The 25,996-nt window shown below is 39.9% G+C and overlaps 1 protein-coding gene across 3 annotated transcripts in view; it reads left to right on the forward strand.

Annotated features, from left to right (window-relative positions):
- VBP1 (von Hippel-Lindau binding protein 1) overlaps positions 1-25,996 on the forward strand; it is a 36,300-nt gene that overhangs the window by 3,748 nt on the left and 6,556 nt on the right. Inside the window, exons 2-5 of one of the 3 annotated variants that reach the window (XM_011971955.1) lie at positions 2,639-2,746; positions 13,458-13,582; positions 20,073-20,139; positions 21,207-21,305. In XM_011971955.1, coding sequence (XP_011827345.1) covers positions 2,669-2,746; positions 13,458-13,582; positions 20,073-20,139; positions 21,207-21,305 — 369 coding nt within the window. In that variant the 5' untranslated portion in view covers positions 2,639-2,668. Of the gene's footprint in view, positions 1-2,638; positions 2,747-9,682; positions 9,974-13,457; positions 13,583-20,072; positions 20,140-21,206; positions 21,306-25,996 lie in introns of those variants that run through there. The other 2 variants (XM_011971954.1, XM_011971956.1) reach the window with 2 other exon arrangements.

Here is a 25,996-nt window from a genome sequence, read left to right on the forward strand (position 1 = left end):
TTTTTTTTTTTTTTTTTGAGACAGAGTGTTGCTCTGTCACCCAGGCTGGAGTGCAGTGGCGCGATCTCGGCTTACTGCAAGCTCCGCCTCTCGAGTTCATGCCATTCTCCTGCCTCAGCCTCCCGAGTAGCTGGGACTACAGGCACCTGCCACCATGCCCGGCTAATTTTTTTTTTATACTTTTAGTAGAGACGGGGTTTCACCATGTTAGCCAGGATGGTCTCGATTTCCTGACCTTGTGATCCGCCTGCCTCAGCCTCCCAAAGTGCAGGATTACAGGTGTGAGCCACCGCGCCCAGCCTTGAGTAGAAATTTTAAAGAGGAGAAGGAGCAAGTCAAGTGGAAGAGCATTCCAGGAGAGGGAATAATCAGTGCAAATGCCTTGAAGTAAGAATGTGCTGAGAGAAAGAATGGATGAAATCACCTAGGGGTGACTGGAGACTGAGCCCAAGGGTCATCTGTCATTGGGGCAGGGAAATGAGAAGGAACCTGCAAAAGAGGTAGAACAGGAGTGGCCAGTGAGAGAGGAGGACACACTCTCCCTTCCTAGAGTTAGAAACACCATTTTCTCTTGGTTTTCCTCCTACCTCATATCTCTTTTGAGTCCTGTTTGTGGACTTCTCTACATCCTCTATAATAATATACTGTATGTGCCAGTTAATTTCCAGAAGAGGATTAGAGTATAATATGACACTAGGTGTGCATATATGCTAGAACTATGAGTGAACCCAAGCCCAGAAAATATAGACTTAGTAGGAATTTAAGGTAGAAGGAGTAGAACTGAGATACTCCACAGGTCAGGGTCCAAGTGCCAAAGGAGTGTGGTAGATTCCAGGTTAGGCATCAGTAACCAAAGTCTATTTATTAGTATAACAGGGCTTGAGGCAAAAAGTATGGGTTGCAGAGAAAACTATGAAGGGCTACGTAAAGAGCCAGGTTATTTCAGATTCTTTCCAAATAATGGTGAACAGAACAGGGCCCATTTCCCAGGGAGAGAAGCTGACAGAAATCAGGTATAAAGTAGACCCTAGCATTGACTTGACTACAGAATGAGACTCCCACTCCTCTGGCGCGAATAACTGTGGACCCAGGTGAATTGAAGGAGGCATATTCACCTAGGTTTCCTAAAAGGACTAGGTGCTCGGTCTAGTCACCACATGGGGCTATTCCAGGGTGTACTATCTGATAACATCACAGAAGTGGACCAAGATCTTCATCCTCAGGCAAGAGCAATTTCAAGGATTTCTAGGCAGCACTGGTTTGTAAGGCAAGAGGTCTTGGTACCTTGCTCACTTAGGCCCTTTGTTTGATACTGCAGAAGTGGCATCCCTGCACACTGCAGATAGCTAGGAACTGCTTCCAAATTGCTGGCATGGGGCTAAGACAGGAGGAAGGACTGGAAAACTTAAATGTTACTATCAACTAAAATTCTTTTAACTTCATTTTCACTTCTCACCCATTCTATATATATATGTGGGTATTTTTTTAAGATCCAAGTGCAAGACTCTGTTAACCTTCATCTTATTCATTTGGGACCCTATCTCTAGTCTATCAAGAAAATTAATGTTTCTGATTATATTTAATGTATTCATTATCCTTTCCAATGGGTATGTTATTCACGTGCTCAGTGAACATGTCCTCTACAACATTTTCATTGATAGATAAAGATGAACAAGAAGATTAAGAATATAACCCTGCAGCGTATCACCAGAAGCCTCCCAGCAGGTCAACACATTAATCCTTAGCCTTTGGTTATGAGTCATTCGAACAGTTTCTAATTTACCCAGTTGTTCTTAAGTAAGCCCATATTTCCTCAATAAGTGAGGGAGAAGTGAGGGAAAAGATCAAGATGAGAAAGAAGTAGGCTTGGTAAGCCATGCCAAGGAGTTTACACACTATGTATAGTCAATGAGGGTCCATTTAATGGTTTTAAACAGTGGAGGGAGATGGTCACAGTCTTATATTAATGGGTCTGTGCAACCTCCTTAGTTTGTTCTTCATTAATTGCCATTCTTTCATCTTTTGAATATAATTTAAAATGTGAGCTCATAAAGTAACTAGAAAAGTAAAACAAACTAAAGAGATGTCACATGCCTTTCTAGTTCCACCTACCTCCTTGACTTGATGTGCTTGCCCTTCCTTCACTACTTTCATCTGGCAAATTTCTATACATCCTTCACATTTAACCTGTAGATTGCCATATCAAGTCATATGTTCATACTAAAGTATTTCATGAAAGATACATACATACCAGTATATATTTAACACGTTCCATGTCCACCTACAAACTTCCTTTCTTTTTCCTATGAGTATTATTGGCCTTGAGATGTTGGAGTTCTGTCTTGTAAAGAGTCCTTTGTAGGCCTTACTTTGTGGCTAATTCATCCCTGCTTTTCAATAACTTTAGGTTTTCCACACTGTTTGGTCTGTCATACTTTATCACTAGCAGCCCCTTCACAAATACATTTTCCTCTTTTTCTTTGCATCTGGCATTTCGCATTCCTTTCAGGTGATGCTTATTAAATATTAATATAATATTTACTTTAGGGGGCTACTTGTTCTCATGGTACTATTATGTTAGGAGAGCAATTAAATACTAATTAATTTTTAACTGTTTATTTTCTTTTAAAATTCATAGGTTCCAACTCCATTGGGAGCTTCTTCTCTAATGGCACCTCAACCCATTGTTCATACCCAGCAAGGCCTAAGGACCAGTAGTCCTTCCACTCCATCCCCAGAACATCAGGTACATTTGGGTTGTTGTTGCTAAGCGCCTTGGCAAAGATAGGCAATCAGTGGAGGCAGGATCAGTGTTATAATGGAGTTGTGCAACATAGCCATCTTTTGTGTACTGTTGGTCTCTCATAGAAGAAAGCCTAATTGTAACATTTTCATCATCATAGAAAGACACAGAACTGTGCAGACCTGGTACAGACCTTTATAAACTTGTGTTGTTAAGCCTCAACTGCTTCTTATATTTATTCAGCCATCCTTTTATTCATTTATTTGTTTATTCATTCAACAAACCCAACTGTAATTAGTATTGGAGAAATGGCTAACCCAGTCTGGAGATTTCAAGGATGACTTACCAGAGAACTGATACTTAAGTTTAATGATAATATTTAAAAATAGACAGAGTTAACAGAGTGAGAAAGGATGCTCCAGATAAACATATACGCAGAGAGGGAAGCACAAAGCACCATGGGAACTCAAAGAAGAGAACGATTAATTTAGTAAAGGAAGCTTGCAAGTACTAAATGATAAAGAAGATTTCAAATAGTAGATGTATAGTGGATAGAAGAAGTTTGGCATTACAGGCAGAAAGAATAGGTTGAACAAAGAAGTGGAAGTAGGCAGTGGTAATGTGAGGGAGTATAGCTGAAGTGTATGGGAGAGTGTCATGATCCAGGTGTCCACTGTCTCAGAGTATTGTATTCTAGAAGACTTTACAAGGTTTCTTCTTTCAGTCTTCAACTGATGTGCTGAGCCCCCTGATACCTGAACATTTGTTTTAGGAGGACTGACGAAGCTTCAGGTGTTAGATAATGAGAAAAATGGAGTGACAATTTACTTCCTTCCTGTTCTCATAGCAAGGCTGGTGGCATCATTTTTTTTCATTTTAAGTTTATTATTATTATTATTATTATTATTTATTATACTTTAAGTTCTAGGGTACACGTGCACAACGTGCAGGTTTGTTACATGTGTATACATGTGCCATGATGGTGTGCTGCACCCAGTAACTCGTCATTTACATTAGGTATGTCTCCTAATGCTATCCCCTCCCCCCCTCCCCACAATAGGACCTGGTGTGTGATGACCCCTTCCTGTGTCCAAGTGATCTCATTATTCAATTCCCACCTATGAGTGAGAACATGCAGTGGTTTTCTGTTCTTGCGATAGTTTGCTGAGAATGATGGTTTCCAGCTGCATCCATGTCCCTACAAAGGACACGAACTCATCCTTTTTTATGGCTGCATAGTATTCCATGGTGTATATGTGTCACATTTTCTTAATCCAGTCTGTCACTGATGGACATTTGGGTTGGTTCCAAGTCTTTGCTATTGTGAATAGTGCCGCAATGAACATACATGTGCATGTGTCTTTATAGCAGCATGATTTATAATCCTTTGGGTGGCATCATTTTGCCAAAATGGATTTCCTGAGCAGAGTCTCCAGACTCCCACCATGTAATTGCTGTAGCTGCTGTCTAAGCAACAGCAAGAGCAATGGTTGCCTATGATTTCTTGTCTTGGGCGGGGAGGGTGATCCCTGAGTAACATAAGCTCACCTTGGCATGGGAAATTTCATCAAATATTCTGGTCTCTGCTGGCTTGGCTTTCTTGAAACTATAATGTGCCCACACACCGTTATTTTTGAGCCATCATTTGTAAACAGAGACTACAATATGTGAAAGGTGATGAATTTTTTAGAGATTAGCAATTCCAAAATCCTCTTTAGGAAGAGGAAATGGAGGCCCTAAGAGAGATGACTTCCAAGGTTTCTTGGCTTCAAATCTAGAATTTTTTCCAATGTGTGGGCAAAAGCAGGCCTTCCACGCAAGGTGGATTCCCACTCCACTTAGTGTCTCTGGCACTTAGCATTGACTGTCTTGTCCAGCTAGGTGGTTTTTCATGTGAGTGTCTTAGTTTCTTAACTAGATTTATTATCTCCAGTTATACACTGCATCGAATTCTTCTAGTGTAACTTATCTTCACTACCTCAATGTTGAGCACATTGTACATGCTCCACAAACATTTGTTGCTTGACTGATTCACACAGTCAATAAATAATGACGAAGCTGCTATGTATCAGGCTCAGTGTGAGGCCCAGAGAAACAAAGGCAAGAGAAACAAGTCCCTACCCCTAAGAATTTATAGGCTGATAGAGGCACTCATCTCAGCTTCTCTTTTTCTTTGGTACTGACATCAGACATTTTAGAGTCAAGTTGAAAAGAGTTGGTCATATTTTTGGGCTTTCGTATTTCAAGGCATTTCAACATATCCACAAATAGCAGGCCCAGTGAGCTGTGCAATATCATGGGGCTCCAATGTTTTAGGAGCTTTGGTCCTGAGCCAGACTGAATGCCTCTCTTATCTATATATGTGAAGAATAGCCCTTCTTCCTCCCCAGGAGGCTGTGAGGGATTTAAAACAGATGTCTATCTGAGGGATCCTGCAGATCTCCCATGCTATCAGGAGGCTGTGTGATTTCTCCCCATCATGAGGCCTTTATCATGACATGTTATGGCTCATGTCTCAAACCCCTGAGTTTCTTATTCTGTGCCATATCCATGCCTTTCAATTATCAGGACAGTAGCTGAAATTTATTGAGGGCTTACTAGGTACTAGGCACAGTATCAAGTATGTTATATGTGTAATTCCATTCAATCTACTTAATAATATGTGCCCAAAGCCCCCTTATTATGGTTATTTTACAATGGAGAAAACTGAGACACTGTTAAAGTAACTAACCTAATATCCCATAGCCAATAAATAATCAAGTTTGACTGCAAAGTACATGCTGTTAGCCTTAACCATTATGCTGAATGCACCATCTCTCCCAATTATTATCCAGGAAACCTTGTGACTGGGAATTTACCATGGCTTATACTGAAGGCCTTCGTGTAGCCTGAGGAGTCCGGCCCAAAGAAGATTCAGGAACATGAAAGCAGAGTTCAAACCTTTTTACATCCATGCTTTTTATTGGGTTTGGTGGGAAAGGAAGAGCTTGGGTGGACATAGGGGCAGAGGTATTTGGAGGGGTGTAATTACTCACCTTGGGGCCCAAGATCAGGTTTTCTAAATTGAGAACTGCATAGTTACGGAAGGAACCCGGAGGACCCAGTGGGATTTAGTGACAACCATGGGATGCAGAATTAACACTAGTGCCCTGATGACTCACCAGAGGTCGTAGTCAAAATGTATTAGCACTAGAAGTGAGTCTGGAGATCCTCTAGTCCAAAGCTCACATTTCACATGTGAGGACACTGAGCTAGATAGGTGAAGACACTTGTCTAATGAGGCACAGCCTGTTAATGACAGGGTTAAACTAGAACCCAGGTTCTAGGGCCTATTACGCAGTGGCAAGCCTAGGAATGGATTCTGGAAATAAAGCAGGGTAATGTCTGGGAGTCCCCAGGGCCATCATTCTGGCAGATGAGGTGGTGGGGTCAGGTTGCAGAAGGGTTAGTTGCCTGGAGCAAAGGACCTCTCCACATCACCTTGGATAAATAACGTCAGTCCCAGGAAAAAGGAAATCACATTGCCACATTTTACCTTGTCTAGGAAAATCCTACCTTGTCCTCTCTTGTATAAACAGAACAAAAACACGGAAGATACAATAACAACACACAGTGAGAACACCACCAGCACATTCAGCAACCCAGGGTAGTGAGTATGGAGGCCCATTGGCATGTCTGGAAATAGAAGAAACATGTATTCTGACTTACTAGGAAATAGCCCCAAGAGGCTGGGACAGCTTAGCATGCAGGAGCACTATCACAATTGAGAGCCCTCCAGGGGAGTTCCAAAGCACCTAGGGGAAACTGCACTTTCTGCTCTCAGAAGTCAGGATTAGAAACTGAATCAGAAGGTCGAGCAGAGTCTGTCTCAGAACATCCTGAAATGCTTGGCATCTCTCTGAAGGCCTTGGGCTCTTTCCCAGTGGGCTTCCTGAGAGGAAATGACCCCAGTGACCAGGCTCAGGAAAAAGGAGACACATTCCCCCAGCCTCAGGATTTGCAGCTCTTCGGAGTAATTTCAGAGGCTTGTGGAGATTGGGACAGAACCTGTTACCTGCACAGAGCAAACATGGAGTGAGAGTTGTGGGTTCCCAGCTGTACAAATTTAAGTCAGCTCTTGGTCCTCTGAGTTATGGAAGTTGCTAAGGATATCACCTTCTTCTTCCAGGGAACTCCGATTGCATATCACATCATTTTCTTCCTTCTCTGCAGAGCACATTAGTGTGACATTTGCAGGTACTATTCGCTGAAGTCATTAAACTCTGGCTTCCCAAAATATGAGCCAGTGGTGCACTAGAGCTGGCTTGTATCAGCTTGTGAGAACCAATTGTTAAATTTCTAGAAATTCTGCAAGATGGTTGTTAAACACAGTCATCATTCAAAATTAAATTATAAAAATTTACAATTAAATTATTTTAAAAGCAAAGGTAATAAATATTCAAAATTTATCACCTTCTAATTATTTTTTGACATTTGAATGTTACCTGTGCTCTTGAGGTTATTTACGTCGATTTTATCTGTATGCTACTGGGCATGTCTTCCCAACTTGACATGGATTGAAATCAGCCATTGTGAGAGTATCTACGCAACAGAAATTGGTAGATGCTACAAACTACGGCTTGATCTATGTTTGTAACTCTAGACTTGAAAGCAATGGAGAAAATGTTACTAATGCAGATTCAGCTTAAAAGTGAGTTGTGTCTGTAGCCATTATTGTGAATAGCACCAAAAAATGAGGCAATATTTTTCTGGTATTTGAAAACCATTATCCAATTCAGCAAGTAAGTCACTCACATTGTTGACGAATGATCCAAGTACCAATATAAAAATAATTGTTGAATTACTTTTTTTATTACTTAACATAAATGAATATATCAACCAACATTTATGTCAGAACTACACTAGTTCATGAATTGCAACTATAGGTTGTCTAGGGAGATATGTATTTGGCAAAAATCAAAAGCATCCTGCCAGAATTGGTTATACGGAATTTATGATAAAGAGTATTGTATATTTTATTATCTTTTATGAAATTGTGTGCTATACACCTTTTATATCAATACAATTTATAATAAATACCTACCCCCTTTCTAAAGAGAATTAGTTGAACATTTATCAGCACAACACCATGTGAAATGATTTTTTTAAAGTTGTTCTGTTTCCTGCTGTATGCATATTTTCTTTACATTTTGTTTTGTTTTGTTTCAAAAGTGTCCATGGTGAAAAACTACAACCTTTTAAAGTCTGTTTTAAAAAATGCTTTTACTAAAGCAATCTAAAGATAAGCTGTAAAAAGTGTGGCCTACTGAAGGGTTACTAAAGATCAATCATATTTAAGATCAGGTAATAGCTAGATTTGGATCTGGCAAAAGAAATTTCTTTTCTTTTCTTTTTTTTCTTTCTTTCTTTCTTTTTTTTTTTGCCAAGAGATAAGAAAATGACCACCTATAGAGTTGATAAGCTTAGTGTACTCTTGGAAAAGCTGCTGTAGCCATGGCAGGAAGGAAATAGAGGAGTTAGAAAGAATTGGTATACAACTTTCTAATTAAGAGAAGACTAGAAAGGAAATACATTCAGCAGTATAAATAAGGGAATCTTCTGTTTGTACCTGTAAGGGAGTAAAACACGAGTGATAAGTTGATAAGGCTTTTGGCTCCAAAAGAAAAACCTGGCCCGAAGTGTCAAATCATATATCTCTTAGAGGGATTTATTCCAGATTAGAATTAGTGATAATTTGGAGAACTATTTCCTAAAGTTTGAAGTAAGTCCTTGATTAGTTTTAACAATGATTAATATAGATAGGGATCAGTGAAGTTGAACCAAATTTGCATGTGTGTCTGATATTTCAATGTTTTTCTGTAGAAACATTACCTACTTTTCAAAAACAAAAAAATTTTTTGGAAGGCATTGAGGTGGGGGAAAGTGGTGAAGAATAGAGTTCCCATACACTTTTCTCTCCAGGAACAGAGACATTATCTCACAAAGCTGCTGACCAGAAAAAGTCAGAGTCATGGTTAGCTAACATGTCTTCATCCTCCCAAGCCAAATCGCATAGAAGCCACTGGAGAACTAGTTTGGAATACCGGCTTCACTACTATGTAGTTGTAGGATTTTGGAGAAGCTGTACAGGTTTACTGAGCTTTAGTTTCCTCATTCACAATATGACGATACCAATTTCTTCCTCATATTATATATAAGGACATATCTATGTCTATATGCTTGATCGTACATTATCTGTGTAGATAAACCGGTAACAGTGATTGCGTCTGAGAAGAGAGACTTACTTTCCGTTGCATAATTCTTAGGCTCATGGTAGAATTTGTGCAAGTGGATGAAGCACTGCCTCACTGGAAGACACTCCAGTGAAAGAAGAGAAAGGACAGAAAACAGCCCGAGGAATAATTACTTGGTTCTGTATGACACATGTGCTTTTAAAGGGTTGTAGTGTAGGATGACATTGGGTAAGTCCATGGTCCTGGAAGCCTAGGTGGAGTTCTTAGGATTTTGTATGTAGACTATGAAGTTTTGGAAACGTTTGAGCTGGAGAGAAGACATTCTGTTCAAAGGTGGCTTTCAGGAAAGGCTGGTGCGACAGGCAGGGTATTTATTAGAATGAGGCCAGTGACCACTCTGAAACAGACACAAAGTAAGTTCCCTTCAAGGGGCAGAAAGCTCCCTGGGATGGTGAGACCAGAAAGGCACAGAGGCTGAACCCTCGTGATGGCGCTAGGTCCCAGGTTCGCTAGCATCCGAGAGGGGGACTGAGTCGCTCCAGAGGCCATTGTGAAGGCTGCTGCCAGTTCTAGGGTCGGGGTGGGGTCAGGCTAGGTCCCTATTCCTAGGGCTTTAGCACCGCTCACTCACAAATCCCCTTTTCCCAGGAGGGCGTAAGGGTTTTTCCTGTCGCTCTAACTTCTCTTCCGCGGCCCTTCCACGCTTGTCACTTACCTGAGGGCAGCCAATGAGCACCTACAGGTTGGGCTACTTTCGGCCAAAGGAGAACGGGGGCTTATGGGGGACCCTCCCTGCGCACCAATGAATGTGCATGGAGAGGCGGGCCTGCAAGTGCTAACAAGCCAATCACGGAATCCCGGCGGCCGGCGGCCCGGGAGGCAGTCGCGCGCTCGCATCCCCAAGATGGCGGCCGCTAAGGACAGTTGTGGCAAAGGAGAAATGGCCACAGGGAATGGGCGGCGGCTCCACCTGGGGATTCCTGAGGCCGTCTTTGTGGTAAGAGGCACGCTGTTACCTGGCATCTTGGCTTGAGGCCGCGGACTGCCCCTTTCTTCCCGGCTCCCACCCAGGCCTCGATTGTTGGAAGGAGCTGAGCTAAATGTTCAGGGAGGGGGCGCTCGGTCTGCTCTCACTCTTCGCACCTGGATAGATTGAGCTCTGCTGGGGCCCGCCCGGAAGAAACGTAGCTCGAGAAGGCCCTAGAAGAGAACGGGGTGTGGGGCCGGAGCGAGGGGCGAGGGGCGGCGGGCGGCGGGCGGCGGGTCAGGGCGGCCTGAGGGACCTCCGGGCTGCCGCCGGTTTTCGTCCCCCTGCTGGTTGGAAAAGGGGAGGTGGTGAGGAGCTCGACTCAGCATGGATGCTGGAGAGACAGTACAATGAATAGGCAGAACAGCCAATGCTAAGATGTGAAAACGGAATATCACCTTGTCTGTTGAAGGGATGCAGTGGTCTGTTGCCTCGGGGAAAATGGAAGAAGAGACCGATGGGAAAGTAGGATGATAGGGTGAGAGTGTAAAGTCCTTCTGTGTTTTGCTGAGGAATTGAGGTTTTTCCGGTAGGCAACGGGCTGTCATCAGAAGGCCTTTCGTTTTAGGTACATCATTCTGACAACTTAGTGGAGAATGAATTGTTGAGAGAGGGGACTGAACCCTCGTGATGGCGCTAGGTCCCAGGTTCACTAGCGTCCGAAAGGGGATCGGGTCGCTCCAGAGGCCGTTCTGGAGGGCGCTGCCTGTTCTGGGTGGCTTTAAAAATTTTTTATTTTGTTTATTTAATTTAGAAATAGTAGTTGAAAACTATCTGACTAATGAGAGAAAACGTCTGACTGGCCCTCCAGGCCAGGTCATCTGTCTGTCCCCACTTAGCTACTATAAAATCTTCATGGAAGTTTCTCAACCGTTTGTTTTGTACCTTACCTTACCTCTGCCTTTTTCACTAACCACGTCTTATATCCTAAAGACTCATGTATTTATACCACACTTGATATTGTATATTTGCATTTGCTGATTGAATTTCGTAATTGTTTGGTTATTATTTTGTGTTTTTATGAGCTGTGTCATTTATTTCTCTACATTGACCTATTATCTAATCATAACAAAGAATAAAATTTGTTGAGTGCCGGGCACTTTCTTAATGATTTTACAAAACTCGAGGTGGTAGCTACTGTTATGCCCGTTTTTTAGATGATAAAACTGAGGTACGGGGCCCTTGAGTAACTTGCCCAGGCCACACAGGATATAAGTGAGGAATCCAGGATTTGAACTTGGGCAATCTGTGGAGGTCCAGACCGGCGTCTTACCCCTCATGCTCTGCTACTGGGTAGTGTAAGTAGCAGAGAGTTCTCATGCATCGCCCCACTCCTCCTGGTCATAGCACAGTGCCTGACACATAGTGTAAGTTCAAACTGGGTGTCTAATTGAATTTCCATAGTGCCTTAAATGTTACATTCATAGTGCTCAGCTAGACATGGCCTCAGAAATCTAACTCGGGAGGAGACACTTTATCTGAGGGCTTTATAATGTCTTAAAATGCTTTTTCCCTACAATGTCATGGTTATTTTTTTCTAGACCTTAAAATTTCTACCTGCATAATGTAATAAGCAACCCAAATTTTATATAACTGTTTTTGTTTCTAAACTATTAATAATTGAAGTGACATGGTATTGTAGAAATATTATCGGCCCTGAGTTTCTTTAACTGAAATAGGGATGACAATACTTAAGAGAGTTGTTATGGGAAACAGAGGACATGCTTGCAGTATTGCATGTAGTAGGTGTCAAATAGATATTAATGTTCATGGTGATAGGAGGCAATGTACCATAGTGGTTAGAAGTCAGACCTAGTCCATTCCCCAACCCCACTGAGGCAATAATTTGTTTTCTTTCTCTGCTTGAATTGTTCTTTCACCCTTGTCCATTTCATGACCTCTTCATCTTTCCACATCTAGTTCAGCTATCATCCCCCTGTAGTTTTTGCTGACCTCTACCCCAAAACAAAATCCCTGGCACTTTGTGTTCCTGTGGCACATTATGCTATAGATAGGTGTCACGTACTCTTATAGGCATCTCACCTATGCTAATTTCTGGTGATGAAAAGGTACTTATACAGATGATGAGGAGATTGAGGCAAAGAGAGGTTAATTAACTTCCCTAAGGTCAACTCATCTAGTGAGTGGTGAAGCCAGGATTCAAACCAGGCACCTCCTGTCTCTTAACCACAGCCTATGCTGCTATAATTAATTCTTGCTGAACTCCAGCACTTAATAACATGTATCATGTGCTAGAAACTTACACTTCTTTCTCTTCCCTCCAGTGACCCTTCTAGGAAGATGGCATCTCTCTTTTACATACAGAACTCAGCCTCACCTTTTCAATTTCCTTTACTGTCTCTAGTTTGATGGCTTCGTAGTTCACTCCCTTGCTGTGTTTCTCTTCCTTTTTCTTCCTTATTTCAGCTAAGATATTCTCTGGTAGCTAATAAATATGGATAAGAATAATGATTTGAAGATCTTAAAAGCTATAAGATAATTGAAGTTACTTATAATAACTAGACTTCTGTAAAGTACTAGACAGCTCTTGTAGCATCTTTTTAAGTTTCCATATATTTTCATCTTGTTTCTGATTCTTATCTAATTAACTAGCCTTTCTTCAAGGATCAGCATGTGGTATAAAAATATTTTAACGTCAGTTTTACTGCTTTTCTTTTGATCAGTTATTTCTGTTACAAAAGATTATTCTGTTTGCCTTTTAGATTTACTTTGTTTCAGTTATTTGATACTGAAGGAAGCATTTGTGGATTGCCTTGGGAACCCAGTAACCATATTTAGTATGATTTCTATGGCAAAACTTGTTGAATTAAAAATAAGTAATAAAATTGATAATCTTGACATACAACCTGTAAAATCATTTTGTGAATAGGATGCATGAATAGGCAATGTATTTGATTGTTAGTATTTTCATATTTACTACTAGGGATGCATGGGAAATGCATAAATGGTGAGCAAAGTCATTCTTCTTTTCCTATTTATAAATAAAAAATGAAGAGGAAAGTGAAAGAATAAGTTAGCTATATAATATATATATACGGTCTGAAATTGTCTCTAACTTTTTATAACTACAAGTTGAGCATCCTAAATCTGAAAATCTGAAATCCAGAATGCTCTAAAATCCAAAACTTTTTGAACACCAATATAATGCTCAAAGGAAATGCTCATTGGAGCATGTTTGACTTTGGATGTTTGGCTTGGGGATGCTCAACTGGTATAATGTAAATATTCCAAAATAAAAAAAAAAAATCTAAAATCCAAAACAATTCTGGTCCCAGGCATTTTAGATAAGGATGCTTAACCTGTACTTTTAGTTAAAAACAAACCTTTGGAGGAAAAGCTTTTTTTCTTTTATGTTTTAAAAACAAAGCAGTCAAAAAATCTGATGAGTGGCATGAATTCTAAAATTTGTAAAGTATTATTTCTGATATTAAAGGAAGATGTAGATTCCTTCATGAAACAGCCTGGGAATGAGACTGCAGATACAGTATTAAAGAAGCTGGATGAACAGTACCAGAAGTATAAGTTTATGGAACTCAACCTTGCTCAAAAGAAAAGAAGGTAAGTGTAAAACTTTCTAAGTTTTGAAAATCGTATATGGCTTGAACTTTAAAAAAATTGAGATATAATTTACATATGATAAAATATTCAGATGTCAAGTCCTCCAAGGTGGCTGTACCATATGAAATTCCCACCAGCAATGTACAAGAGTTCCAGTTGTTCCACATCCTTGCCAACACTTGGTATTGCCAGTCTAAATGTGGTTTTGAAAACATAATGGAATGGTTATTAAAGACTGTATTCCAAAGCTTTCAAAATCATAACATCTTATATGTCTAGTTCATCCTTCTAATTTTGCCAACAAGATTAGAGACCCACAGGGTCTGGGGCACAAGACTAATAGGCATAGGAAAAAAGGTATCCTTACTCTCAACTCTTTATTTCCCTACATAATTTTATACAGCTTATAAAGTCAATTCACTGTAATAAATATTTATAGATCTCTGTTTTGTACATGTGCCAGCATTCTTCTGTGAGATAAATATTTATGGAATGCCAGCTAGATGCCACATACTGTTTTGGGTGAAATAACATCCAGTATCTGCTTTCAACAAGGACACAGGACTGGGCATGGTGGCTCAAACCTGTAATTCCAGCACTTTGGGAGGCTGAGGTGGGAGGATCTCTTGAGTCCAGGAGTTCAAGACTAGCCTGGGCAACTTAGGGAGACCCTGTCTCTACAAATAATTAAAAAATAATTAGGCTGGGCGCGGTGGCTTGTGCCTGTAATCCCAGCACTTTGGGAGGCTGAGGTGGGCGGATTGCCTGAGCTCAGGAGTTTGAAACCACCCTGGGCAACATGGTGAAACCCCCGTCTCTACTAAAATACAAAAAAATTAGCCGGGCATGGTGGCACGGGCTTGTAATCCCAGCTACTCGGGAGGCTGAGTTGGGAGAATCCCTTGAGCCCGGGAGGTGGAGGTTGCAGTGAGCCAAGATTGCGCCACTGCACTCCATCTTGGGCAACAGAGTGAGACTCTGTCTCAAAAATAATAATAATAATAATAATTAGCTGGGTATGGTGGCATGCACCTGTGGTCACAGCTACTCTGGAGGCTAAGGTGGGAGGATCACCTGAACCCAGGACGTTGAGGCTGCAGTGAGATGTGATCATGCCCCTGCACTCCAGCCTGGGCAACAGTGCGAGATCCAGTCTAAAAAGCAAACAAACCACACAAAAAACCAGGGACACAGGTTGGGGGAAATTATAGGTATATAAATAAAATTAGCACACAAAGTAGAGCAGTGGAGGTACTTCGATACAAAGTAATGAGTTACAGGGGATGGTAACTCATTACTTTGTACCAAAACACCTCATTAATCTGGAGGGGCCAAGGAGGTTCAGAGGAAGCTTCTAAGAGGAACAGATACCTGTGTAGAATTTCAAAGATTAGTTATGAGTTTGGAGGCAGACTAAAGTGAGGAAGGGTGGTCTGGGCATAAGGCACCATTTATGCAAAGGTACAGAAGTTTGTAGATGTATTTTCTCATTTGATTTTGGTGACAGTTGTAGAAATTTGAATATGTACTTTGTATTAGATGAGATGAAAAGTCATTGACATGGAAAGATGGAGGGTGTTAATGGACAGAAGCAAGATAGAAACCATTAAGAACAGTATACTCTTATTTTGGAAAAAAATGTATATATGCACAGGAGTATCTGGAGAAGTCCACACTAAAGGCATATTAACAGTGGTAATCTCTGGGTAGTTAGAATATGGCATTTTTCTTGTTTTTGCTTATCTGTATTCTTAATTTTTTACAATGTACACGTACTGCTTTTGTGATAGTAAAAGTTTATTTGAAAAAGAAAAAGCCATTGGATTTGAGATCATCTACAGGGAGGTTACAGATAGAGAAGAAAATGTGCCTTGGGGTGGGGTGCAGTGGTTCATGCCTGTAATCCCAGCACTTTGGGAGGCTGAGGTGGGCAGATCACTTGAGCCCAGGAGTTCAAGACCAGTGTGGGCAACGTGGCAAAACCCTATATCTACAAAAATTAGCTAGGTGTGGTGGTGCATGCCTATAGTTCCAGCTACTGGGGAAGCTGAGGTGAGAGTATTGCTTAAGCCAGGGAGGTTGAGGCTGCAGTCAGCTGTGAGTGTGCCACTGCACTCCAGCCTGGGCAACAGAGTGATACCCTGTCTCAAGATAAAAAAAAAAAAAGGAAAAGAAAATGAGCCTTGGTACCGAGTCCTGGGAGAGGGGGAAATTTGTGTATCAAAGTTACATTGCTCTTCTAACTAGTAAATTAATGATAGACGGAAAAAAAAAAAAAGAAAAAAGTTATATTGCTAACTCTACAACTGTGGTATATAGCAGGATACTCACTCTAGCTTAACATATGGTCTAGGCCTAAATGTGGGGAGAAGGGGTAAAAATTCGAAGCACTGAGGAAGCATCAGTGAACACTGGTGTTCTGGATGAGAACAGTGTTTGTCTAGTGTTTTAAAAGAGAATGGTAGAGTTGGAGATAGTAAGTTAGGAAAACTTTCTTGAGTTTTACCTATTTTAATATTGGGTTGGTTATTTTTTTGAGACAGGCTTTCTCTCTGTTGCCCAGGCCAGAGTGCAGTGGTATGATCACAGCTCACTGTAGCCTTGACCTCCTGAGTTCAAGCAGTTCTTCCACCTCAGCCTCCCAAGTAGTTGGAGGGCTATTTTTCTCTTTTTATTTTTCTGGAATTTCTCTCATCCCTATGATGTCAACTGTGCAACAAAACTATTTCTGTGCCATGATCTAGTTGTTTTGCAGCAGATGGCTCTGTAGTTTAGATGCTAACCTTTTTATATATGTTTTAAATCTTTTCTTGCAGCCTGTCATGTAACTTTACCTTCAAACTGTGTAAAAGTTCCTTAGTATTTCATGTGTTAATCTCTTTTTTGACACTTGAATCTGAGATCTTTTATCTTTCTTTAATTGGAAATTTTGTGATTATCACTTCTTTTTTTTATCATCTGTTAATTTTTTTTCCTCTTTCTGAGATACCTGTTTACAGATGTTGACACTTCTAATTCTGCCTTCCATTTCTTTATATTATTTCCCTTTTTTCTGTCTTTGTCATTTATCTTTTGGCAATTAGATGGATAGCCATGAGTTCTTTGTTTCAGCTGTTACAATTTTTATACCTAATAGTTCTGGTTGGTTCTTCTTCATATTACCAATATTCTTTCTTTTCTCCTTGTGGTATCTTTAAGTATTTAATGTATAATTTTATCTTTTGGTATTTGTTAATTTTGTTTCATATCATAGAGTCTGTTGAATTTATTGTCTTTATTTATTATAATGATCAAATTCTAATTTATTTTCCCTGTCAGCTTAGATTCCCTCAGGGATATCAGCTACTTTGGCCAGTAATGTATGTGGAGGTGGGGGTAATTTAAGTCACTCCTGGTGGGTAGGGGTGGGAGGAATGCTGCTGGTATCCCAGTCTAAGGGCGTAGCCATCAGACAAATACTTCTCCCCAACCAGATAATTCCACCTCTGGGGGATTCTTTCCATTTCTGCTGTCTTCATTATCATCACAGGAGGGAAAGGGAGTCGGGAGAGGTGGGCTGCTGGGGACTAGTACTTGTAATTCTTAGCTTCCTAACTTGGCCTTCCCCCTGCCAGTAGCCAATTCTGCCATTTTTCTGCCGTGTAGCAGTGATGAGGTAGGTAATGTGACTCCCTGGGGGCAGTTCAGAGGGAGAAAAGGAACACAGCTAGAACATTTTCTTTTAGCTTTATTCCTCTTTTGAAGGCTTGATTCACTTTCCTTCTAAGCTACTGTCTCCCCTTTCACAGCTCTAGCCCCTCCTAGGACCTGGAGGTTTCCATTGTTGTTACAATAACAATGACCTGGAGCTGGCAGAAGTGCCCTTTGACAGAAGAGTAGATAAAGAAGTTGTGTTTGTTATATTTGTAATGGAATAGTACACAGCAGTGAAAATGAATGAACAAATCTTAGGATCTTGATTGAGTTTAAAAAGCAAACCCCAGCTGGGCGCGGTGGCTCACACCTGTAATCCCAGCACTTTGGGAGGCAGAGGTGGGCAGATCACCTGAGGTCGGGAGTTCGAGACCAGCCTGATCAACATGGAGAGACCCCCCCCCCCAATCTCTACTAAAAATAAAAAATCAGCCGGGCCTGGTGGCGCATGCTTGTAATCCCAGCTACTCGGGAAACTGAGGCAGGAGAATTGCTTGAACCCAGAAGGCAGAGGTTGCAGTGAGCGAGATCACGCCATTGCACTCTAGCCTGGGCAACAAGAGCAAAACTCCATCTCAAAAAAATAAAATAATAATAATATAAAAGCAAACCCCAGAAAAATGCATACAGCATGAGACCATTTGAATTAAGGTCAGAAGCCACCAATGTTAAAGAATATTTTGTTTAGGGATACACACGAATAGGGTGAAACTAATTGAAAAAGAAAAAACAGGACTGTAAACACACAGTTCAGGCAAGTTACTTTCTCTTTGGTTTTTATTTTTGAGATGGAGTGTCGCTCTGGCACTCCAAGCTGGAGTGCAATGGCGCTATCTCGGCTCACTGTAACCTCCACCTCCTGGGTTCAAGGGATCCTCACGCCTCAGCTTCCCAAGTAGCTGGGATTACAAGTATGCACCACCATGCCCAGCTAATTTTTTTGTATTTTTTTTAGTAGAGGCTGGGTTTCACCATGTTGGCCAGGCTGGTCTGGAACTCCTGGCCTCAGGTGATGCACCTGCTTCGGTCTCCTAAAGTGCCAGGATTACAGGCGTGAATCACTCTGCCCAGCCAAGCTACTTTCTCTTCAGGTGAAGCAGGGTAGGGAGGAGTGTATTGCTTGGGCACGTACAATGTCATTGGTTGTCTGGTTCCTAAGTTAGCTAGGGCTGCAGCTGCTTGATTGATTAATATGCTTTATAATGTATTACATATAATATTTATATATACAAAATGCATCTTAAAAGTCATTTACATGACCAAAAAATCTTGATCTGAACATACTCCTTATGTTGTATGTGTATCACATATTTTACAAGTGTATAACATCTTTGTGGTGTTTACCTATATGAACATACCATACAAAAATAAGCAAACTTGAGCAATCTATGGCATCCAGATTGAATTGTAGTGAAAAAATGAATGCCAGGTGTTTCTAGGTTATTCACTGGACTGTATTATCAAATGATGACACTATTTTTTTTTTTAAGCAGCAGGCTCATTTAACACATTTCTTGCCAGGTCAGTAGCACAGGGTGTAGTAAATTTGCCCTGCCAACCTCCTGCACACATGGAGTGACTTCCTTTATGTGACGCAATAAGTTCATTTTCATTGTTGTGTTTAAATTTTGTTTACATTCTGGTCTCTAATAATATTTAGTAAATTTACCTTGAAAGAACCAGAGCTTTGTTATTATATCCTTAGTCTGTTTTGCTAGAAATTACATTGTGATTTGACAGAGACCCTATAACTGTTTTGCATATATCGCCGTGCAAAACACATGCATCTAATCACCATAAAGAACTAAACCCCAGTGACAAAAAAGGTGTCATTGTTTTCTCTCTTTAATTGACTGAATGTTTTTAGCATACTATGTTTTTCTTTTATGTTCTTGTCAGTGAGGTTGATTGCATTTGGGAGTCACTTACTAGCCTTTTGCTAGTAGCCATCATATAACTTATCCATTAAGTCGGATCAGTCAGATCATGTCCATCATTGTTTTTTTTAATTTATTATGTTTAAATCAGTGATCTATTTATAATTTTAAGAATGATTGTTACCTAATTTGAAAAGAAGAGCATTTAAGGAAGAAGTACCCAAAGCTTAAAAAGAATCACCAAATTATACTGTATCATAATGTGGGGTGTTTGGCATTCAGATGATGGTGTACATTTTTCACAGTGTGACAAGTGCACATACTGGGAAGGTGTCACTGTGCTTTGCCTGGCATTTAGCTGACTGTGATGTGCATGTGTGTATACCGAATGCACACACCAGGAGCAGCTATGTGCATCACTGGTTAGGGGATTGGTGTCTTCAATTTTAGAATATAACTTTTGAATCCATGTTATTTTTAAATTTAGTTTTTAAATTAATCGATTTAAAATGTCATTCTAATCAAATGCAGAACCTATGAATCACCTCTGTGGAATATAGTCTGCTCTAGAAATGTTAAATAACAATGGGGTATTTGACATAATAGAACAGAGCTTTGTCTTCATGGAATAGGCATTCCATAAACATTTGCTAGTATATCTTAAATATTTTTATTAAGTATTTATACTTTAAATATTTTATGAATATTTTACTAAATGTATTTTCTTTAAATATTTCATTAAATATTTTATTTTTATAAATATATCTTATTTTATCTCATATCTAAAAATATCTTAAGTATTTTATATCTGTACATAGTCCTCAAGAACACATTAGTAGAAAATGCAAAGTTAGTAAGACCATGCCCTGTTGTTTATTTTTGCCTGCAAAATACTAAGTTAGTCTTTTTCTTGTTCACAGGCTAAAAGGTCAGATTCCTGAAATTAAACAGACTTTGGAAATTCTAAAATACATGCAGAAGAAAAAAGTAAGTGCATTTTTATTTGTAAATATGAATAAACTAGGATATGTCAGCAGAAACTCGTCTTCTTTGACTCTTTGGTCACTGATATTTGATCTGTGCTGTGGAGTCCAGTCTGCCTTCTTAAGCACATACACTAATGTTATGATGTGATTCTGTAGCAAATGTGGCTTTGCAGCCTTCCCCCAAAAGTCAGGTTTAATTCTAGGGCCCACACTTGGATTATTTTGCTTATCTTTAGTACTTATGAAACTTAAATGCAATTTGAAATTGTTTTAGGTGTACAAAGAAAATGTCTAGCAGCATCTAGGGTTTTTTCTTTGTTGTTGTCTTTCTCCCTAAGAATAAGGAGTTAGTCCAAGATTTATAGAACTGGGAAAAATCTTAGAGATCATCTGTTTCAGGTTCTCATTTCATAGTTGAGGAAATGCTTACGGAGAGGTTATACTTGACCAGTGTCTATGTAGTTAGTTACTGGCAGAACTGAATTTGAGAGTCTTCTAAGTCTTAATCCAGTATTCATTAAATAAAAGCAGGTTGTAAAGATTAAATCTCATAAGCATATTGTATTTAAAAGATTGTGTGTGCGCTTACAATTTTGCTTGACTGTTAGAATAACTATTTCTAGTACATTTTAATATGTGGTGAACTTTGTAAGACTTCAGCAACTGATTGATTGGGCATGAAGCACCAGTGAAATAATAGAAGAATGGCTAATTCTTATAATAACGCTTTCTCTGTATGTCAGGCACTCGATGGGGTGTGTGTGTATGTGTTACTCAGTGCTTATCACTGACTTCATAGGTGTAGGGACTGTTATAATCCTAATTTTACAGATGAAGAACCTGAGACACAAAAGTTAAGTGAGGTGCCAGATTTGTACAGCTAGTGAGTAGCTGAGCCAGAGTCCATACCCAGCCACCTGGGTCTAGCATTCATTTCTTTTACCGCTACACTTAACCTGCATGATGGTACTGTTTTAAATGTCCTAGGTTCAACTGTGTGATCTCTCTTTTATAACCTTGATATCAAACTGACCTGTTTATGGTAGTGTCATTTTTTTTGTTTTGAAGGAGTCTACCAACTCAATGGAGACCAGATTCTTACTGGCAGATAACTTGTATTGCAAAGCTTCAGTTCCTCCTACTGATAAAGTGTGTCTGTGGTTGGGGGTAAGTAAATGTTATAGCCACAGCTGATATATTTGTAAACCAGTGTGTTTTCTCCAGCAAGCACACTGGTTTTGCTAGTATTTGCTAGTATTTTAATAGTATTGCTCGAGATGTGAAAGTGTTCATCTCCTTTTGATTGTGGAAGGGACACAGGGGCAGAGTTCAAGTGGTTCATATTAGAAACTGACTAGAATCAGGAGTGCGATGAAGATTGCAGCAAAAACATACTGAAGTCTCTCCCAATCAAGATAAAACTGATCAAACAAACCTTGCTTCTCTTCCAATTAATGCTTTATCTCTCTTAAATATAATGGAGGAAGAGCAAGAGAAGTAAAATAGAAGGTACTGCTGAACTTTGGATAAATGCTTCTTCCCATAAGAGTTTAATAATTCTAGAAAGGTCCCTCTGAATTTAAGGGGAAAAAGAGTATTACAAAAAGCTTGAGGTTAGAGTTTATTTTTTAAAAGCATATATTTCAGTTTTCAATGATTTCATTGAGCTTATCTGTGATTTACCTGTCTTGCTCTTCTCAGTCCTCTGACTATCCAGCTACCTGTCCATGGATCTTGTTACCTCAGGCGAGTTCTCATACAAAGTAGCAAGCCGAGTGTACTTCTACCATCTGTCCTACTGGGAGGATTTCCCCTAGCTGCTGTCCTGTAGAATCACTCCGGAGAGGCACTCTAGATTAGCCCAAGGAGGTTTGCTCAAAGTTTGTACAACATTTACATTTCACTCTACAATCATAATTTCTACACTTAGTTCTGTATTTGAAAGGAAGGATTCAGTATTTATCACTAAGGCTTTTTAAAAAATAACTTTGAAGCATAGCAACTATACCTGAGTGTCTAAGGGTTGAATGATTTTTCTGTATTCAGTTTTTTTGTAGAAATTGCATGACTTTTTGATTCACAAATTCAAGTGTTACTTTATTTCAGGAAAGATAATTTCTGTTGTGTACTTGAATGTGACTTTTGCCCCATTTCTTTTATTATCTTTTGGGAATAATAAATATGCATATGTTGGATCTCCTTTATCTATTTTCAGTACCTATCATGTTCTCTGTTTTCAGTTATTTGATCTGTTTCATTTTGTGTGACTTCCTCTGGCTGCTTCCCCATGACTTTGTGTTTTCCCTTTTAGTTATTCTATTTTGTTGCTTTTACTCTGTCTTTCGTAACTGTTCTTCTGTTTCTCTTTCTCTTCATTTTCTTTGCTGAGCTCTTCTTGCTCTTTTCATGTTTTTCTTCTTTTATTCCTCTTGAATGCTTAAATCCTTATTTTACCACTCATAGACTGGCACTTCCCACTTCCCGCAATCTTCCCCATCTCAGTAAATGGCAGAATCTTTTGCCTGGTTGCTCAGAACAAAAATCTTTGAGTCTTCTTTGACTCTTCTCTATTTTATATCTCTCAACCAGTTCTTCAGCAAACCCCACTGGTTCCTTCTTCTGAATAGATTGAGAAACCAACTATCTCTCACTTCCTTACCGCTATTACCATGGTCCAGGCCACCTTTGTCTCTTGCCAGGACTGTGGGAATAATGTCTGTATTAGTTTTCTAGGGATGCCATAATAAAAGTACCACAAACTGGGTGGGTTTAACAACTGAAATGGATTGTCTCACAGTTCTGGAGGCCAGAAGTCTGTGATCAGCCCCAGAATCAGGGTCAATTCCTTCTGAGGGCTGTGAGGGAAAATCTGTTCTAGCCTTCACTCTTAGCTTCGGTGTTCGCGGACAGTCTTTGGCATGTTGATGTGTAGAAGCATCACTGTGATCTGTGCCTTCATTTTCACATGTGTGCATGCATGTGTCCAAATTTCTCTTTTTGAAAGACCCTATTTCCAAATAAAGTCACATGCTGAGCTATTGGGGGTTAGGAGTCCAACTTACTTTTTGTTGGGGAGACAGAATTCAATCCATAATACCTTACTTCCACATAAGGTCACATTCACTAGTATAAGGGGTTGAAACTTAAATGTATCTTTTTTGGTGACACTCTTTAACCTGTAATAATACCCTAATTCACTGTCTTGCTTCTGCCCTTGCTGGAATTCCCAAAGCCTTTCCAGCACAGTGGTCAGATTAATCCTTTGAAATCTCAATCAGGTCATTCCATTATTCTGCCCAAAATCTTTGAATGGTTTCTTATCATGTTCCAAGGAAAAGTCCAAGTTCTTTGAGTGGCTGACAAGTTCCTGCACATCCTGGTACTCTCTGTTACTTCTCTCTCTGTTTTTTTTTTTTTTTTTTTTTTTTTTTTGAGACAGAGTCTCACTCTGTGACCCAGGCTGGAGTGCAGTGGTGTGATCTCAGCTCACTGCAACCTCTGTCTCCTGGGCTCAAGCAATTCTTGTGCCTCAGCTTCCTGAGCAGCTGGGATCACAGGCATGTGCCACCACGCCCAGCTAAATTTTTTGGTAGAGACGAGGTTTCGCCATTTTGGCTAGATTGATCTCGGACTCCTGGCCTCAGGTGATCTGCCCACCTTGGCCTCCCAAAGTGCTGGGATTACAGGTATGAGCCACCGTGTCCAGTCTCTCTGTTCTTCTTCTCTTACCTAATGCCCTACTTCCTTGCTTGACCACACTTGGACTTCTTGCCGGACTTAGAGCATGCTGGGGATGGCTCTGCTTCAGAACCTTTATTCTAGCTCTTTCCTCTGCTTAAGCTGCCAGAGTAATGCTTTTAAAACATGTCGGATCATTCCACTTTGCTCAAGACCCCAGTGGTTTCCCTGTCACCAAGGGTGGAATACAGAGGTATCCTTTCCACAGGACGGCCCTACTCCCTCTCAGCACTCATTTGTGCTCATTCTTTTGCTCATTCTGCTGTAGCCATGGTGGCCCCCTAACTGTTCCTGGAACCTGCCAGTGTGGCCCCACATTTCTACTTCTGTGCTCTTCACACTCAATCCTTCGAGTTCTCAGTTCCAATTGTTAGCTCCCCCAGGGACCTGCTATGGCTTGTCTGTCAGCATTCCTTGGTTTCACCCTGTTTATCTTGTACTGTTTTCCTTCAAAGTACTTAGCACTCCCTGATATGTTATTGATTGGTGTATTTACCGGTTCCCTGACACATAAGTGCTCAGTAAAAATTTTTCTTGGGTGAATGACATTTTTGTTGGTTTTTTATCAGAGTTCATACATGCTAATGGTTAAAAGAGCAAATAGGACAAAAAGTTTTACAATAGAAAGCAGCAGGCTACTCCTCCATCCCCAGATGTACCCACTTTTAATCATGTCTGTACATCTGTACGTACATAAATATTGGGGATTTTGTTAATTGTTTTTACAAAAATGGGATATATATTGTTCAGCACCTGACTTTTCACTTAATAGCACAGATGTCTTTATTTGTGAGTAGACACAGAGTTTGCCTCCTTGGTTTTGTTGGCTTACTCTTCTGTGGTAGGGCTATGTGATAATATTCCCAAGTCAAGGGGTGTTTAGATTGTTTTAAAGTTTCTTGTAGAGTGAGCAGTGCTGTAGTAAATATTTTTGCACATCTAGACTTGTACACAAAGGCATATTTTTGTATGCTGCTTTAAAATGGAATTGTTGTGTCTAAGAGTATGCACATTTAACATGTTGATGAATACTATCAAATTGCTCTCCAGAAAAGGCTACCAATTTTCATTTTCTCCAACAGTATATAAAAATACCCTTTTATTAACAGTCTCACCCACATATGTAGATTTTTGCTAGTTTTATACGTGAAAATATTATCATCTTACAGGTTTTTGTATGACAAAAATGCTCATTTGTATTTCCTCTTCTGTTTGCCTTCCTGATTGTGTTGTTGCTCCATTTTTCTGTTGGATTCTTTATATATAGATAGATAGATAGATAGATAGATAGATAGATAGATAGATAGATAGACAGACAGACATTTAGGTCTTCTTTACATATTATGTATTTTGGATGCAGAGTCTTCTCTTAATTTTGCTGATACTTTTTCTCATCTGTCACTTGTCTTTTGTGGTACCTCTTGGAAGTTTTAAATTTTAATGTAATCAACTTTATCAGATATTTATAATTTTATCTTAACAATATACTCCTTTCACCAAATCTGCAAACATTTTATTTTTCCTAATATTTATATACTTAAATTTTTTAGAAAACTTTTTTGTTAAGGATAACATGGAAAAAGATAAGTAACTCTTCAGGATAATGGGTGAGTGACTTCCAAAAAGAGGGCCTCCCAATGGCCAGTAAACATATGAAAAGTTGTCCCACTTCATTAGTAAACAGGGAAATGCAAATTAAAAGCACAATGTGATCTCACTGTGTACCCACCGGAATGGTAGGGTGATACTAAGTGATGGTAGGACATGGAATAGTGAAAACACTGATTTACTGTTGGTGAAGGTGTAAATGGACACAGCTGCTGGGGAAACTGGCAGTGTCTGTTAAAGCAGAAGATATGCATTGCCTACGCCACAGCAGTTCCATGCCTGTCTCCATCTCTTTCTGCCTCTTGCTATATATAAGAAATGTATAAATATTAACTAAAAGAAAGGTGTAAGAATGTTCACATCAACTCTGTAGTAACCAAAACCTGGAAACAACCCAAATGTTCATCACAGTCAAATGGATGACTAAATCATGATGTGTTCAGACCATGGAATACTATACAGTACAGACGAGGAATGAACTTCTGCTACACACCAGCACTACAAGGGTGATT

The sequence above is a fragment of the Mandrillus leucophaeus genome, unplaced genomic scaffold, assembly GCF_000951045.1.
Source record: "Mandrillus leucophaeus isolate KB7577 unplaced genomic scaffold, Mleu.le_1.0 Scaffold1251, whole genome shotgun sequence".
Classification (NCBI taxonomy): Eukaryota; Metazoa; Chordata; class Mammalia; order Primates; family Cercopithecidae; genus Mandrillus; species Mandrillus leucophaeus.